At 50.1% G+C, this 19710-nt stretch overlaps 1 protein-coding gene across 15 annotated transcripts in view; it reads right to left on the reverse strand.

Moving 5' to 3' along the window:
* Positions 1–19710, reverse strand: part of SCRIB (scribble planar cell polarity protein) — a 182473-nt gene that overhangs the window by 81742 nt on the left and 81021 nt on the right. For 9 of the 15 annotated variants that reach the window (XM_077271493.1, XM_077271488.1, XM_077271492.1 and 6 more), the window contains 7 exons: positions 19393–19569; positions 12884–13000; positions 12622–12810; positions 12422–12541; positions 12299–12352; positions 8988–9044; positions 3479–3577 (listed from right to left, as the gene is read on the reverse strand). In XM_077271493.1, the coding sequence (XP_077127608.1) occupies positions 3479–3577; positions 8988–9044; positions 12299–12352; positions 12422–12541; positions 12622–12810; positions 12884–13000; positions 19393–19569 (813 nt within the window). The remainder of the gene's footprint in view (positions 1–3478; positions 3578–8987; positions 9045–12298; positions 12353–12421; positions 12542–12621; positions 12811–12883; positions 13001–19392; positions 19570–19710) is intronic. The other 6 variants (XM_077271495.1, XM_077271486.1, XM_077271497.1 and 3 more) reach the window with 3 other exon arrangements.

A 19710-nucleotide genomic window follows, 5' to 3' on the forward strand; every position in this document is an offset into this window, starting at 1 on the left:
TGCCAACCACAACGCAAGAGACCATCACTGCCCAGTGCCAACCAGAGAGCAAGAAACCATCACTGCCCAGTGCCAACCAGAGAACAAGAAACCATCACTGCCCAGTGCCAACCACAGCGCAAGAGACCATCACTGCCCAGTGCCAACCAGAGAACAAGAGACCATCACTGCCCAGTGCCAACCACAGCGCAAGAGACCATCACTGCCCAGTGCCAACCAGAGAACAAGAAACCATCACTGCCCAGTGCCAACCACAGCGCAAGACACCATCACTGCCCAGTGCCAACCAGAGAGAAAAAAAATCACTGCCCAGTACCAACCAGAGAGCAAGAGACCATCACTGCCCAGTGCCAACCAGAGAACAAGAAACCATCACTGCCCAGTGCCAACCACAGCGCAAGAGACCATCACTGCCCAGTGCCAACCAGAGCACAAGAGACCATCACTGCCCAGTGCCAACCAGAGCACAAGAGACCATCACTGCCCAGTGCCAACCAGAGCACAAGAAACCATCACTGCCCAGTGCCAACCTGAGAACAAGAGACCATCACTGCCCAGTGCCAACCAGAGAGCAAGAGACCATCACTGGCCAGTGCCAAACACAGCACAAGAGACCATCACTGCCCAGTGCCAACCAGAGCACAAGAGACCATCACTGCCCAGTGCCAACCAGACAGCAAGAAACCATCACTGCCCAGTGCCAACCAGAGAGCAAGAGACCATCACTGCCCAGTGCCAACCAGAGCACAAGAGACCATCACTGCCCAGTGCCAACCAGAGAGCAAGAGACCATCACTGCCCAGTGCCAACCAGAATGCAAGAGACCATCACTGCCCAGTGCCAACCAGAGAGCAAGAGACCATCACTGCCCAGTACCAGAGAGCAAGAAACCATCACTGCCCAGTGCCAACCAGAATGCAAGAGACCATCACTGCCCAGTGCCAACCAGAGCATAAGAGACCATCACTGCCCAGTGCCAACCAGAGAACAAGAGACCATCACTGCCCAGTGCCAACCAGAGCATAAGAGACCATCACTGCCCAGTGCCAACCAGACAGCAAGAAACCATCACTGCCCAGTGCCAACCAGAGAGCAAGAGACCATCACTGCCCAGTGCCAACCAGAGCACAAGAGACCATCACTGCCCAGTGCCAACCAGAGAGCAAGAGACCATCACTGCCCAGTGCCAACCAGAATGCAAGAGACCATCACTGCCCAGTGCCAACCAGAGAGCAAGAGACCATCACTGCCCAGTACCAGAGAGCAAGAAACCATCACTGCCCAGTGCCAACCAGAATGCAAGAGACCATCACTGCCCAGTGCCAACCAGAGCATAAGAGACTATCACTGCCCAGTGCCAACCAGAGCATAAGAGACCATCACTGCCCAGTGCCAACCAGAGAACAAGAGACCATCACTGCCCAGTGCCAACCAGAGCATAAGAGACCATCACTGCCCAGTGCCAACCAGAGCATAAGAGACCATCACTGCCCAGTGCCAACCAGAGAACAAGAGACCATCACTGCCCAGTGCCAACCAGAGAGCAAGAGACCATCACTGCCCAGTGCCAACCACAGCGCAAGAGACCATCACTGCCCAGTGCCAACTACAGCGCAAGAGACCATCACTGCCCAGTGCCAACTAGAGAACAAGAGACCATCACTGCCCAGTGCCAACCAGAGAGCAAGAGACCATCACTGCCCAGTGTCAACCACAGCGCAAGAGACCATCACTGCCCAGTGCCAACCAGAGAACAAGAGACCATCACTGCCCAGTGCCAACCACAGCGCAAGAGACCATCACTGCCCAGTGCCAACCAGAGAACAAGAGACCATCACTGCCCAGTGCCAACCACAGCGCAAGACACCATCACTGCCCAGTGCCAACCAGAGAGAAAAAAAATCACTGCCCAGTACCAACCAGAGAGCAAGAGACCATCACTGCCCAGTGCCAACCACAGCGCAAGAGACCATCACTGCCCAGTGCCAACCAGAGCACAAGAGACCATCACTGCCCAGTGCCAACCAGACAGCAAGAAACCATCACTGCCCAGTGCCAACCAGACAACAAGAAACCATCATTGCCCAGTGCCAACCACAGCGCAAGAGACCATCACTGCCCAGTGCCAACCAGAGCACAAGAGACCATCACTGCCCAGTGCCAACCAGAGAGCAAGAGACCATCACTGCCCAGTGCCAACCAGACAACAAGAAACCATCACTGCCCAGTGCCAACCACAGCGCAAGAGACCATCACTGCCCAGTGCCAACCAGAGCACAAGAGACCATCACTGCCCAGTGCCAACCAGAGCACAAGAAACCATCACTGCCCAGTGCCAACCTGAGAACAAGAGACCATCACTGCCCAGTGCCAACCACAGCACAAGAGACCATCACTGCCCAGTGCCAACCAGAGAGCAAGAGACCATCACTGCCCAGTGCCAACCACAGCACAAGAGACCATCACTGCCCAGTGCCAACCAGAGCACAAGAGACCATCACTGCCCAGTGCCAACCAGACAGCAAGAAACCATCACTGCCCAGTGCCAACCAGAGAGCAAGAGACCATCACTGCCCAGTGCCAACCAGAGCACAAGAGACCATCACTGCCCAGTGCCAACCAGAGAGCAAGAGACCATCACTGCCCAGTGCCAACCAGAATGCAAGAGACCATCACTGCCCAGTGCCAACCAGAGCACAAGAGACCATCACTGCCCAGTGCCAACCAGAGCACAAGAGACCATCACTGCCCAGTGCCAACCACAGCGCAAGAGACCATCACTGCCCAGTGCCAACCAGAGCACAAGAGACCATCACTGCCCAGTGCCAACCAGAGCACAAGAGACCATCACTGCCCAGTGCCAACCACAGCGCAAGAGACCATCACTGCCCAGTGCCAACCAGAGAACAAGAGACCATCACTGCCCAGTGCCAACCACAGCGCAAGAGACCATCACTGCCCAGTGCCAACCAGAGCACAAGAGACCATCACTGCCCAGTGCCAACCACAGCGCAAGAGACCATCACTGCCCAGTGCCAACCAGAGCACAAGAGACCATCACTGCCCAGTGCCAACCAGAGCACAAGAGACCATCACTGCCCAGTGCCAACCACAGCGCAAGAGACCATCACTGCCCAGTGCCAACCAGAGAACAAGAAACCATCACTGCCCAGTGCCAACCAGAGCACAAGAGACCATCACTGCCCAGTGCCAACCAGAGCACAAGAGACCATCACTGCCCAGTGCCAACCAGAGAACAAGAGACCATCACTGCCCAGTGCCAACCAGAGCACAAGAGACCATCACTGCCCAGTGCCAACCAGAGCACAAGAGACCATCACTGCCCAGTGCCAACCTCACACCGAGACCCAGCATCCATCAGCTCAATGCCAGTCATCAGTACAGCAGACGAGTCCGATGCCACCTGTGGACCCCGACCTGTAAGATTCCGCCTTGCACAGTGGTGGTGCCCACTTACCCTGTTCCCTTTGGGCAGCCCGCTGCTTGGTAGCGCTGCCAGGGTCTTGTAGTCGAGTTTGATGGGTTCAGCAGCTGTCACCGTCGTCGTAGTAAATCCCTGCAGATGACGAGAGGAGAGAAGGGTGAGGACGCCACAGTCTCTGCACAGGCACAGCGCCTCAGCCCCTATGACAACACTTCCTGCCTTATTCTGCCCTCTCCTAGGAATGATGCATGTATCACCACCCACATCCATGTCTGTTCTTATACAAATGATGGAACCGCTGCTATTATTTAACCCCTTCATTACCAAAACTTATTTCGGTTTTCCGTGTTCGTTTTTCGCTCCCCTCCTTCCCAGAGCCATACAGCTTTTATTTTTCCGTCAATATGGCCATGTGAGGGCTTATTTTTTGCAGGACGAGTTGTACTTTTGAACGACATCATTGGTTTTACCATGTCGAGTACTAGAAAACGGGAAAAAAATTCCAAGTGTGGCGAAATTGCAAAAAAAGTGCAGCACTTGGCTTTTTTGCTAGGTTCACTACATTCTAAAACTAGCCTGCCATTATGATTCTCCAGGTCATTACGAGTTCATAGACACCTAACATGTCCAGGTTATTAATTATCTAAGTGGTGAAAAAAAATTCCAAACTTTGCTAAGAAAAAAAAAAAGCGCCATTTTCCAGGACTGGCAGCGTCTCCATTTTTCGGAATCTCGGGTCGGCTGAGGGCTTATTTTTGGCGTGCCGAGCTGGCGTTTTAATGATAGCATTTTGTGCAGATACGTTCTTATGATCACCTGTTACATCATTTTAATGCAATGTCACGGAGACAAAAAAAAACGTAATTATGGCGTTTTGATTTTTTTCTCACTACGTCAATTTAGTGAGCAGGTTAATTTTTTTTTACTTATTATTGATAGATCGGGCGATTCTGATCACAGCAATACCAAATATGTGTAGGTTTGATTTTTTTTTTTTTTTTTGAAGGAGCGAAAGGAGGTGATTTGAACTTTTATATTTTTAAAGATTTTTAAATTTTTTTTTTTTTTTACTTTTGCCATGTTTGAAAAGTCTCCATGGGAGTCTAGAAGCTGGCATAGCCTGATCGGCTCAGCTACATAGAGGTGATGCTCAGAACGCCTCTATGTAGCAGAATACCAGCATTGCTATGTGTGCCGACCACAGGGGGCGCTCACAGCAATCCAGCATCAACAACCATAGAAGTCTGCAGGAGACCTCTGGTTGTCATGCCGACGAACCGATAACCCCCGATCACGTGATGGGGGTCAGCGGTGCACGTGTTTTCGTCCCGATGGCCCCCCAGGGGGCCTTCCTGAGAATATACACAGAATTGGAAACATTTCACACCTCCTAGTGCCTTTGATGGGATGACGCCAAATGCAGCCTGACTGTATATTTACTATGAGAAAGAAAAGTATACAAACAGCGTTCAGAGAAAAATAACGCATTCATTGGCAAGGTGACCATAGTCCAGTCACACACCAGGAATTAGAATATTAACCCGAGAGGCTGGTCCAGTAGTTTCACCTCCAGGTAGACTCTATAAATTAGGCCTTTACACATAGAAACAAATCCAGTTCAAACTACTAACACTGACCTACAAAGCCATCCACAACCTGTCCCCTCCCTATATCTCTGAACTAATCTCCCAATATCTTCCCTCACGTAATCTTCGATCCACCCAAGACCTCTCCTCCACGCTTATTCGTTCCTCACACAACCGTCTCCAAGATTTCTCTCAAATATCCCCCATCCTCTGGAATTCTGTGCCCAAACACGTCCGATTATCCACCACCCTCAGATCCTTCAGACAGAACCTGAAAACCCATCTCTTCAGGAAAGCCTACAGCCTGCAATAACAGCTCTGCCGCCTCACCAACAACCCGAGCTGCCGCCTCACCACCACCAGAGCTGCCGCCTCACCACCACCCGAGCTGCCGCCTCACCACCACCTGATCTGCCGCCTCACCACAACAAGAGCTGCCGCCTCACCACCACAAGAGTTGCCGCCTCACCACCACAAGAGCTGCCGCACCCTCCACCTACTGTCTCTTCCCCGATGTCCCGTAGAATGTAAGTACACAAGGACAGGGTCCTCTCCCCTCTGTACCAGTCTGACATCGTAAATTTATTTACTATAAACGATATCTATAACCCTGTATGTAACCCCTTCTTATGTACAGCACCATAGAATTAATGGGGCTTCCTATCGCCCAGAGACTCCAGTTCAAAACCCTCACAATGACCTACAAAGCCATCCACAACCTATCTCCTCCATACATCTGTGACATGATCTCCCGGTACCTACCAACACGCAACCTCCGATCCTCTCAAGACCTCCTTCTCTACTCCCCTCTCATCTCTTCTTCCCACAACCGCATCCAAGACTTCTCCCGTGCTTCCCCCATACTCTGGAACTCTCTACCCCAGCACATCAGACTCTCGCCTACCATAGAAACCTTCAAAAAGAACCTGAAGACCCACCTCTTCCGACAAGCCTACAGCCTGCAGTGATCCTGAACCTACTGAACCGCCGCACAACCAGCTCTGCCCTCTCCTAGTGTATCATCACCCATCCTCTGCAGACTGTGAGCCCTCGCGGGCAGGGTCCTCCCTCCTTATGTACCTGTGTGCCTTGTTTTTTGCTCATGTTTAATGTATTTGTCTATATTTGCCCCGTATTTCACATGTAAAGCGCCATGGAATAAATGGAACTATAAAAATGTATAATAATAATAATAATAATAATAAAAAATAAATAATAATAATAATAATAATAATAACATAGAAAGACTGTTCACAGATTGAGGGGCAGCCAAGGTGATGAGAGTCATTCCATATCCATCTCCCTCTCAGGAGGCAGAATGCTGGACTGCAAAGTTTAGATATTATATACCTTTTATTTTATCACTATTTTTGCATATTTGTATGTCACTTTTTATTCCTATGTTTTTATACCCTTTTTATTGTAAGCACTGTACCTTTTCTATTAAAGCTTAAAACTTTAATAAGTTTGAACCTTGCATGCTCTAAAGAATCCATAGCCTTATAGTGTGTGATCCTGCTGGTTGGCAGACAGTAGTAGTATTTCTGGGACTCATCGCCCGTGTGTTCAGTGAGTGGTGGCAGCGTGTATGAGCGGGGTGTGTGGTCTGTGTCGGTGTGCGAGTTATGCTCCCATCGCAGCATAGGACAGAGGCTGAATGCTGGACTGAGTGAGAGTAGATTAACCCTTGCAGGCACAACCCCAAGTCACGTGCTGAGAAGCGGGTATGTGACATGAAATATCACATGGCCATAAGTCTTCAGCCCCTTTGCTCAGACTCTCATATTTAAGTCACATGCTGTCCATTTCCATGAGATCCTCCTTAAGATGGTTCTACTCCTTCATTAGAGTTCAGCTGTGTTTAATTAAACTGATAGGACTTGATTTGGAGAGGCGCACACCTGTCTATATAAGACCTCACAGCTCACAGTGTATGTCAGACCAAATGAGAATCATGAGGTCAAAGGAACTGGCCAAGGAGCTCAGAGACAGAATTGTGGCAAGGCACAGACGTGGCCAGGCACAGATGTGGCCAAGATTACAACAGAATTTCTGCAGTACTCAAGGTTCCTAAGAGCACAGTGGCCTCCATAATCCTTAAATAGAAGAAGTTTGGGACCACCAGAAGTCTTCCTAGACCCGGCCATCCAGCCAAACTGAGCAATCGTGGGAGAAGAGCCTTGGTGAGAAAAGTAAAGAAGAACCCCAAGATCACTGTGGCTGAGCTCCAGAGATGCAGTAGGGAGATTGGAGAAAGTTCCACAAAGTCAACTATCACTGCAGCCCTCCACCAGTCAGGCCTTTATGGCAGAGTGGCCCAACGGAAGCCTCTCCTCAGTGCATGACATATGAAAGCTGAATAGAGTTTACTAAAAAACACATGAAGGACTCCCAGACTATGAGAAATAAGATTCCCTGGTTTGATGATGTGAAGATAGACCTTTTTGGTGATAATTCTAAGCGGTATGTGTGGAGAAAACCAGGCACTGCTCATCACCTGCCCAATACAATCCCAACAGTGAATCATGGTGGTGGCAGCATCATGTTATGGGGGTGTTTTTCAGCTGCAGGGACAGGACGACTGGTTGCCATTGAAGGAAACATGAATGCGGCCAAGTACAGAGATATATCCTGGATGAAAACCTCTACCAGAGTGCTCTGGACCTCAGACTTGGCCGAAGGTTCACCATCCAACAAGACAATGACCCTAAGCACACAGCTAAAATAACACAGGAGCGGCTTCAGAGCAACTCTGTGACCATTCTTGACCGGCCCAGCCAGAGCCCTGACCTAAACCCAATGGAGCATCTCTGGAGAGACCTGAAAATGGCGTCCACCAACGTTCACCGTCCAACCTGACGGAACTGGAGAGGATCTGCAAGGAAAAATGGCAGAGAATCCCCAAATCCAGGGGTGAAAAACTTGTATCATTCCCAAGAAGACTCATGGCTGTACGAGCTCAAAAGGGGCTTCTCCTCAGTACTGAGCAAAGGGGCTGAAGACTTATGGCCATGGGAGATTTCAGGTTTTATTTTTTAAGAAATTTGCAAAAATTTCTACATTTCTGTTTTTTCAGACAAGATGGGGTGCAGAGTGAACATTAATGAGAAAAAAATGAACTTTACTGAATTTACCAAATGGCTGCAATGAAACAAAGAGTGAAAAATCTAAAAAGGGTCTGAATACTTTCCGTACCCACTATATATACACATTACTGATCCTGATTTTACTCATGTATTATACCCCAGAGCTGCACTCACTATTCTGCTGGTACAGTCACTGTGTACATACATTACATTACTGATCCTGAGTTACATCCTGTATTATACCCCAGAGCTGCACTCACTATTCTGCTGGTGCAGTCACTATGTACATACATTTCATTACTGATCCTGAGTTACGTCCTGTATTATACCCCAGAGCTGCACTCACTATTCTGCTGGTGTAGTCACTGTGTACATACATTTCATTACTGATCCTGAGTTACAACCTGTATTATACCCCAGAGCTGCACTCACTATTCTGCTGGTGCAATCACTGTGTACATACATTACATTACTGATCCTGAGTTACATCCTGTATTATACCCCAGAGCTGCACTCACTATTCTGCTGGTGTAGTCACTGTGTACATACATTTCATTACTGATCCTGAGTTACAACCTGTATTATACCCCAGAGCTGCACTCACTATTCTGCTGGTGCAATCACTGTGTACATACATTACTGATACTGATTTTCCTCCTGTATTATACTCCAGAGCTGCACTCACTATTCTGCTGGTGCAATCACTGTGTACATACATTACTGATACTGATTTTCCTCCTGTATTATACTCCAGAGCTGCACTCACTATTCTCACTGAATGTATATTACAAATGAAAAAAAACAACAACTGGTCGTTCTGGTACATGGAGCACTTGATGTCTTGGCATAATGTTCTGGAAGGTTTCTCACCTTGGCCTGTTCCTCGAGGAGCCTTGTAGCCTCCTCGCGTTCTTTACGCATTTTCTCCTTCATAGAGACAGGAAAGTCAGAGAAGCCGGAGCCGAGGATAGAGGAGCCGAGGGAAAGAGAAGCAGACGTGAAAGGAGGAAACAAATGTGCAAGAAAGGGAGGAGCGGGGGCTGAAGAAGAGAGATGTAGGGAAGGAAGGAAGGAAGAATGAAGGGGTTGGGTGCATAGAGCGGATGAGGAAGCTAAAGGGGAACTCCAACAGAGAGCGGCCGGGATCCCCCCACATTCTGAGAAGATACATTTGGGTAGAATTCCCCTTTATATGCAATGCCCTGGAGAGACGCCGGTTCCCCAATATTATGGAGGGTGAAGCAGTGGTTGTGCGTGCAGCCGGTGGTGTGAGCGACGGTCTCCACACCAGGTACTTTCTTCCCTGGACTTGTTACGTCTCATACTCCATCACATCCAGAGTTGCACTTACAACAATGGCGGTTCCCTGCAGCTTGGGTGTGGTGCAGAGCTGCCGCAGCTCTGGATGGGACTAGAGCACTATGGGCAGTGAGGGGCACCCTGGTGGTGGACACTGGACGTGGCAGGTACTGGATGTGACGACCACTGATGGCAGGCACTGGACCTGGCAGATAGGGTGTAGTGAAATATGTATAGGTATGAATGTGTGACTAGCAGTAATTTAACATCTGTCCTGAGACTGCAGGTCTCACAGGGGGCACAGCATATGTTATCCTGAGAATGCAGTCTCCAATCTCACCAGGGGGCCTTGCTAAGAACCAGGAAGGGCAAACGTTTCACACCTTCTGGCTCTTTTGAATAGAGATGTCAATTACAGCTTTGACACTATCTATGAGAAATGCTATACAAAGTGTAGTGAAATACGTATAGGTATATATGTGTGACTAGCAGTAATTTAACATCTGTCCTGTGACTGCATGTCTCACAGGGGGTCACAGCATATGGTATCCTGAGCAAGCAGTCTACTGTCACCAATCTCACCAGGGGGTCGTGCTGGGAACCAGGAGGAAGGGGAAACATTTCACACTTTCTAGCTCTTTTGAAGGGAGATGTCAATTACAGCCTGACTCTATCTGTGAGAACTTACACAGAGAATTTCAGAGAAAATAATATATTCATTGGGGGAGCGGTCGTGGTCCAATCAAAAACAAGCAATTATAATATTAACCTGAGGGGCTGTTCTAGAAATCTGACCTCCAAGTTAACTCTATGGGCTTGTACGCATGCAAAGTTGTTTACAGATTGATGGCAGTCGAGCTGATATGTTCCAGTCCATATTCATCCCCCCCTCAGGGAGCAGAAAGCAGACTACAAAGTTAGCTATTTCTGTAAGTTTTCTCCTGTTTATTTTTATAACTGTTTTGCATCTTTGTACGTCTTTTTATTACCATATTTTTATACCTTTTTCTTTATTGCAAGCAGTGAACCTTTTTGTATTAAAGCATAACACGTTAAATAGTTGAACCTTGGATGTTCTAAAGAATCCATAGCCTTAAAGTGTTTGATCCTTATGATTGACAGACAGTAGTAGTAATATTTCCGGGACTCATCGTCCGTGTTTCGGTGAGTGGTGGCAGCGTGTATGAGCGGGTGTGTGGTCTGGGTCTGTGAGTGGTGGCAGCGTGTATGAGTGGGTGTGTGATTTATGCTCCCATTACAGAATAGGACAGAGGTTGAATGCTGGACTGAGATAGAGATAGATTAACCCTTGCAGACACAACCCCAAGTCGTGTGCTGAGAGCGGGTATGTGACAGTGACCCCTGGTGGCGGGCACTGGATGTGGTGACCCCTGGTGGCGGGCACTGGATGTGGTGACCCCTGGTGGCAGGCACTGGATGTGGTGACCCCTGGTGGCAGGCACTGGATGTGGGGACCCCTGGTGGCAGGCACTGGATGTGGGGACCCCTGGTGGCAGGCACTGGATGTGGGGACCCCTGGTGGCAGGCACTGGATGTGGGGACCCCTGGTGGCAGGCACTGGATGAGGTGAACCCTGGTGGCAGGCACTGGATGAGGTGACCCCTGGTGGCAGGCACTGGATGTGGGGACCCCTGGTGGCAGGCACTGGATGTGGGGACCCCTGGTGGCAGGCACTGGATGAGGGGACCCCTGGTGGCAGGCACTGGATGAGGTGACCCCTGGCGGCAGGCACTGGATGTGGTGACCCCTGGTGGCAGGCACTGGATGTGGGGACCCCTGGTGGCAGGCACTGGATGTGGGGACCCCTGGTGGCAGGCACTGGATGTGGGGACCCCTGGTGGCAGGCACTGGATGAGGGGACCCCTGGTGGCAGGCACTGGATGTGGGGACCCCTGGTGGCAGGCACTGGATGTGGGGACCCCTGGTGGCAGGCACTGGATGTGGGGACCCCTGGTGGCAGGCACTGGATGTGGGGACCCCTGGTGGCAGGCACTGGATGAGGTGACCCCTGGTGGCAGGCACTGGATGAGGTGACCCCTGGTGGCAGGCACTGGATGTGGGGACCCCTGGTGGCAGGCACTGGATGTGGGGACCCCTGGTGGCAGGCACTGGATGTGGGGACCCCTGGTGGCAGGCACTGGATGTGGGGACCCCTGGTGGCAGGCACTGGATGTGGGGACCCCTGGTGGCAGGCACTGGATGTGGGGACCCCTGGTGGCAGGCACTGGATGTGGGGACCCCTGGTGGCAGGCACTGGATGTGGGGACCCCTGGTGGCAGGCACTGGATGAGGAGAACCCTGGTGGCACGCACTGGATGTGGGGACCCCTGGTGGCAGGCACTGGATGTGGGGACCCCTGGTGGCAGGCACTGGATGTGGGGACCCCTGGTGGCAGGCACTGGATGTGGGGACCCCTGGTGGCAGGCACTGGATGTGGGGACCCCTGGTGGCAGGCACTGGATGTGGGGACCCCCCTGGTGGCAGGCACTGGATGTGGGGACCCCCGGTGGCAGGCACTGGATGTGGGGACCCCCGGTGGCAGGCACTGGATGTGGGGACCCCCGGTGGCAGGCACTGGATGTGGGGACCCCCGGTGGCAGGCACTGGATGTGGGGACCCCCGGTGGCAGGCACTGGATGTGGGGACCCCCGGTGGCAGGCACTGGATGTGGGGACCCCCGGTGGCAGGCACTGGATGTGGGGACCCCCGGTGGCAGGCACTGGATGTGGGGACCCCCGGTGGCAGGCACTGGATGTGGGGACCCCCGGTGGCAGGCACTGGATGTGGGGACCCCTGGTGGCAGGCACTGGATGTGGGGACCCCTGGTGGCAGGCACTGGACGTAGCGGCCATGCTTCTCACCACTTTCTCCATGTCCTCTCTCTCCCACTTCACCTCCCGTCCCATTTCTATCTCCTGTCAGAGAAGAGCAGAGAGTCAGCGCCGCGGGTCACTGCACATCCGCGTGGCACGTGAGCTGCGTACCTTCTGCAGACGCTCCATCTCCTCCGGGCTCATGTCTCGGTCGATGGACGAGATGCTCTCCATACTGTTTTTCCTCCCAAGAACAGCAGCAAACGGATTGGCGATGACTCCTGGAGACGCCTGGACGAGAGCACGGGCATCAGCCAGATAACAACCCCCATGGGGCGTCTGGTGAGCGGACGGTGATCGCAGTCTCTTACCTCAATGGAGTTAGTGGACACCGGATCGAAGCCATCGCAGACCAGGATGAGCAGCGTGTCCCCGACGCCGCGCAGCGCCTGCACCGCCTCCGTGTGCGTCATCCCCAGCAGACTCTGCTGATTCACCTCCAGGATCCGCAGGCCCACAGCAAGACGCCCGTCACGAGCCGCCGCCCCCGAGGAACTCACCTGGGGGGATCCAGAGGATCAGACGTCTGCTGCCCCCTACTGGTCACATCTGTGACACCCCACAAGCCCTCACCTTAGAGATAAATACGCCCTCGTCTGTGGGGTCCGCAGGGTTTCCAGGGTGGCCCTTTGCTCCGCCACGAATGCTGATCCCCAGCTTCTCACCAGGAGCCTTCACAATGCAGATTTCCTATAAGAAACCGAGAGATGAGCGAAACCGAACCTCGGGGGTGGGGCTGACAGAGACTTGTGGTGGAATCTCTGTAGTCTTCAGTTAATGAGATTCTCGTGCTTCAGGGCGGGGCTTGGGTGTGTAGGCGGGGTGGGGGTGCGGCTTGTGAAGATTACTTGCTGATAGATTCATGCGTTGCCGCCATTTTGTTGAAGTTAAAAAAAATAAAATAAAAATTGGCTCCAGCAAAACAGCGGCAGTTCATGTGCAGAAGCATCTATCAGCAAATAGTGCTGGTTATCTCCACAAGCCACGCCCCCACCCCACCCACACACCCCAGCACCGCCCACATGCCACACCCCAGAGCACCAGAATCTCAGAAACTCAGATTCCACAACAACCACAAGACGGATTCCATCCCCAGGTATCAGTGTATTCAGTATAACGGCGCTGACCTGACACTGTCTGTATTCACTGAGCACAATCCTGATCACAGGTATCAGTGTAATCAGTATAACGGCACCGACCTGACACTGTCTGTAGTCACTGAGCACAATCCTGATCACAGGTATCAGTGTAATCAGTATAACGGCACTGACCTGACACTGTCTATAGTCACTGAGCACAATCCTGATCACAGGTATCAGTGTAATCAGTATAACGGCACCGACCTGACACTGTAGTCACTGAGCACAATCCTGATCACAGGTATCAGTGTAATCAGTATAACGGCGCTGACCTGACACTGTCTGTAGTCACTGAGCACAATCCTGATCACAGGTATCAGTGTAATCAGTATAACGGCACAGACCTGACACTGCCTGTAGTCACTGAGCACAATCCTGATCACAGGTATCAGTGTAATCAGTATAACGGCACCGACCTGACACTGACTGTATTCACTGAGCACAATCCTGATCACAGGTATCAGTGTAATCAGTATAACGGCACCGACCTGACACTGTCTGTAGTTACTGAGCACAATCCTGATCACAGGTATCAGTGTAATCAGTATAACAGCACCGACCTGACACTGTCTGTAGTCACTGAGCACAATCCTGATCACAGGTATCAGTGTAATCAGTATAACGGCACTGACCTGACACTGTCTGTAGTCACTGAGCACAATCCTGATCACAGGTATCAGTGTAATCAGTATAACGGCACCGACCTGACACTGTCTGTAGTCGCTGAGCACAATCCTGATCATAGGTATCAGTGTAATCAGTATAACGGCACCGACCTGACACTGACTGTATTCACTGAGCACAATCCTGATCACAGGTATCAGTGTAATCAGTATAACGGCACCGACCTGACACTGTCTGTAGTCACTGAGCACAATCCTTATTACAGGTATCAGTGTAATCAGTATAACGGCACCGACCTGACACTGTCTGTAGTCACTGAGCACAATCCTGATCACAGGTATCAGTGTAATCAGTATAACGACACTGACCTCACACTGCCTGTAGTAACTGAGCACAATCCTGATCACAGGTATCAGTGTAATCAGTATAACAGCACCTACCTGACACTGTAGTCACTGAGCACAATCCTGATCACAGGTATCAGTGTAATCAGTATAACGGCACCAACCTGACACTGTCTGTAGTCACTGAGCACAATCCTGATCACAGGTATCAGTGTAATCAGTATAACGGCACTGACCTGACACTGTCTGTAGTCACTGAGCACAATCCTGATCACAGGTATCAGTGTAATCAGTATAACGGCACCGACCTGACACTGTCTGTAGTCGCTGAGCACAATCCTGATCATAGGTATCAGTGTAATCAGTATAACGGCACCGACCTGACACTGACTGTATTCACTGAGCACAATCCTGATCACAGGTATCAGTGTAATCAGTATAACGGCACCGACCTGACACTGTCTATAGTCACTGAGCACAATCCTTATTACAGGTATCAGTGTAATCAGTATAACGGCACCGACCTGACACTGTCTGTAGTCACTGAGCACAATCCTGATCACAGGTATCAGTGTAATCAGTATAACGACACTGACCTCACACTGCCTGTAGTAACTGAGCACAATCCTGATCACAGGTATCAGTGTAATCAGTATAACAGCACCTACCTGACACTGTAGTCACTGAGCACAATCCTGATCACAGGTATCAGTGTAATCAGTATAACGGCACCAACCTGACACTGCCTGTAGTCACTGAGCACAATCCTGATCACAGGTATCAGTGTAATCAGTATAACGGCACCGACCTGACACTGTAGTCACTGAGCACAATCCTGATCACAGGTATCAGTGTAATCAGTATAACGGCACCGACCTGACACTGTCTGTAGTCACTGAGGACAATCCTGATCACAGGTATCAGTGTAATCAGTATAACAGCACCTACCTGACACTGTAGTCACTGAGCACAATCCTGATCACAGGTATCAGTGTAATCAGTATAACAGCACCGACCTGACACTGTCTGTAGTCACTGAGCACAATCCTGATCACAGGTATCAGTGTAATCAGTATAACGGCACTGACCTGACACTGTCTGTAGTCACTGAGCACAATCCTGATCACAGGTATCAGTGTAATCAGTATAACAGCACCGACCTGACACTGTCTGTAGTCACTGAGCACAATCCTGATCACAGGAATCAGTGTAATCAGTATAACGGCACCGACCTGACACTGTCTGTAGTCACTGAGCACAATCCTGATCACAGGTATCCGTGTAATCAGTATAACGGCACCGACCTGACACTGTCTGTAGTCACTGAGCACAATCCTGATCACAGGTATCAGTGTAATCAGTATAACGGCACCGACCTGACACTGACTGTATTCACTGAGCACAATCCTGATCACAGGTATCAGTGTAATCAGTATAACGGCACTAACCTGACACTGTCTGTAGTCACTGAGCACAATCCTGATCACAGGTATCGGTGTAATCAGTATAACGGCACTGACCTGACACTGTCTATAGTCACTGAGCACAATCCTGATCACAGGTATCAGTGTAATCAGTATAACGGCACCGACCTGACACTGTCTGTAGTCACTGAGCACAATCCTGATCACAGGAATCAGTGTAATCAGTATAACGGCACCGACCTGACACTGTAGTCACTGAGCACAATCCTGATCACAGGTATCAGTGTAATCAGTATAACGGCACTGACCTGACACTGTAGTCACTGAGCACAATCCTGATCACAGGTATCAGTGTAATCAGTATAACGGCACCGACCTGACAGTGTCTGTAGTCACTGAGCACAATCCTGATCACAGGTATCAGTGTAATCAGTATAACGGCACTGACCTGACACTGTCTGTAGTCACTGAGCACAATCCTGATCACAGGTATCAGTGTAATCAGTATAACGGCGCTGACCTGACAGTGTCTGTAGTCACTGAGCATAATCCTGATCACAGGTATCAGTGTAATCAGTATAACGGCGCTGACCTGACAGTGTCTGTAGTCACTGAGCATAATCCTGATCACAGGTATCAGTGTAATCAGTATAACAGCACCGACCTGACACTGTCTGTAGTCACTGAGCACAATCCTGATCACAGGTATCAGTGTAATCAGTATAACGGCACCGACCTGACACTGTCTGTAGTCACTGAGCACAATCTTATTCACAGGTATCAGTGTAATCAGTATAACGGCACCGACCTGACACTGTCTGTAGTCACTGAGCACAATCTTATTCACAGGTATCAGTGTAATCAGTATAACGGCACCGACCTGACACTGTCTGTAGTCACTGAGCACAATCCTGATCACAGGTATCAGTGTAATCAGTATAACGGCACCGACCTGACACTGTCTGTAGTCACTGAGCACAATCTTATTCACAGGTATCAGTGTAATCAGTATAACGGCACCGACCTGACACTGTCTGTAGTCACTGAGCACAATCCTGATCACAGGTATCAGTGTAATCAGTATAACGGCACCGACCTGACACTGTCTGTAGTCACTGAGCACAATCTTATTCACAGGTATCAGTGTAATCAGTATAACGGCACCGACCTGACACTGTCTGTAGTCACTGAGCACAATCCTGATCACAGGTATCAGTGTAATCAGTATAACGGCACCGACCTGACACTGTCTGTAGTCACTGAGCACAATCTTATTCACAGGTATCAGTGTAATCAGTATAACGGCACCGACCTGACACTGTCTGTAGTCACTGAGCACAATCCTGATCACAGGTATCAGTGTAATCAGTATAACGGCACCGACCTGACACTGTCTGTAGTCACTGAGCACAATCTTATTCACAGGTATCAGTGTAATCAGTATAACGGCACCGACCTGACACTGTCTGTAGTCACTGAGCACAATCCTGATCACAGGTATCAGTGTAATCAGTATAACGGCACCGACCTGACACTGTCTGTAGTCACTGAGCACAATCTTATTCACAGGTATCAGTGTAATCAGTATAACGGCACCGACCTGACACTGTCTGTAGTCACTGAGCACAATCCTGATCACAGGTATCAGTGTAATCAGTATAACGGCACCGACCTGACACTGTCTGTAGTCACTGAGCACAATCTTATTCACAGGTATCAGTGTAATCAGTATAACGGCACCGACCTGACACTGTCTGTAGTCACTGAGCACAATCTTATTCACAGGTATCAGTGTAATCAGTATAACGGCACCGACCTGACACTGTCTGTAGTCACTGAGCACAATCCTGATCACAGGTATCAGTGTAATCAGTATAACGGCACCGACCTGACACTGTCTGTAGTCACTGAGCACAATCCTGATTACAGGTATCAGTGTAATCAGTATAACGGCACCGACCTGACACTGTCTGTAGTCACTGAGCACAATCCTGATCACAGGTATCAGTGTAATCAGTATAACAGCACCGACCTGACACTGTCTGTAGTCACTGAGCACAATCCTGATTACAGGTATCAGTGTAATCAGTATAACGGCACCGACCTGACACTGTCTGTAGTCACTGAGCACAATCCTGATCACAGGTATCAGTGTAATCAGTATAACAGCACCGACCTGACACTGTCTGTAGTCACTGAGCACAATCCTGATCATAGGTATCAGTGTAATCAGTATAACGGCGCTGACCTGACACTGTCTGTAGTCACTGAGCACAATCCTGATCACAGTTATCAGTGTAATCAGTATAACGGCACCGACCTGACACTGCCTGTAGTCACTGAGCACAATCCTGATCACTGGTATCAGTGTAATCAGTATAACGGCACCGACCTGACACTGTCTGTAGTCACTGAGCACAATCCTGATTACAGGTATCAGTGTAATCAGTATAACGGCACCGACCTGACACTGTCTGTAGTCACTGAGTACAATCCTGATCACAGGTATCAGTGTAATCAGTATAACGGCACCGACCTGACACTGTCTGTAGTCACTGAGCACAATCCTGATCACAGGTATCAGTGTAATCAGTATAACGGCACCGACCTGACACTGTCTGTAGTCACTGAGCACAATCCTGATCACAGGTATCAGTGTAATCAGTATAACTGCACCGACCTGACACTGTCTGTAGTCACTGAGCACAATCCTGATCACAGGTATCAGTGTAATCAGTATAACGGCGCCAACCTGACACTGTCTGTAGTCACTGAGCACAATCCTGATCACAGGTATCAGTGTAATCAGTATAACGGCACCGACCTGACACTGTCTGTAGTCACTGAGTACAATCCTGATCACAGGTATCAGTGTAATCAGTATAACAGCACTGACCTGACACTGTCTGTAGTCACTGAGCACAATCCTGATCACAGGTATCAGTGTAATCAGTATAACGTCACCGACCTGACAGTGTCTATAGTCACTGAGCACAATCCTGATCACAGGTATCAGTGTAATCAGTATAACAGCACCGACCTGACACTGTCTGTAGTCACTGAGCACAATCCTGATCACAGGTATCAGTGTAATCAGTATAACGGCACCGACCTGACACTGCCTGTAGTCACTGAGCACAATCCTGATCACTGGTATCAGTGTAATCAGTATAACGGCACCGACCTGACACTGTCTGTAGTCACTGAGCACAATCCTGATCACAGGTATCAGTGTAATCAGTATAACGGCACCGACCTGACACTGCCCGTAGTCACTGAGCACAATCCTGATCACAGGTATCAGTGTAATCAGTATAACGGTACCGACCTGACACTGTCTGTAGTCACTGAGCACAATCCTGATCACAGGTATCAGTGTAATCAGTATAACAGCACCGACCTGACACTGTCTGTAGTCACTGAGCACAATCCTGATCACAGGTATCAGTGTAATCAGTATAACGGTACCGACCTGACACTGTCTGTAGTCACTGAGCACAATCCTGATCACAGGGGCACTTTCAGGGGCAGATCAATCAGGGGTACTATACCTGCATGCCGGGGGGTGGCGGGTCTCTCCTGACCAGGAGGTGGAGCTCCGGAGCAGGGCACAGCAGAGCTTTCACAGCTTCTTGGTGTGTTGCTTGTCTCAGGTCGACCCCTGCTGCCTCTAATATTCGGTCCCCGACCCTGAGACCACTGTGAGCGGCCACGCCGTGAGAGATCACCTGCGGGGGATGAACGGAAGCAATGAGAGACGGGCGACATACAATGCAGCAACGTGTCATCGCCTCCGCCAGACGCTCATGTGAAGAACCGTCATCTGAGTGACCCTTACACCGACCGCAGAGATCCTGACCATCGTGGGG

The sequence above is a fragment of the Ranitomeya variabilis genome, chromosome 6 (genome assembly GCF_051348905.1).
Source record: "Ranitomeya variabilis isolate aRanVar5 chromosome 6, aRanVar5.hap1, whole genome shotgun sequence".
Taxonomy (NCBI): domain Eukaryota; kingdom Metazoa; phylum Chordata; class Amphibia; order Anura; family Dendrobatidae; genus Ranitomeya; species Ranitomeya variabilis.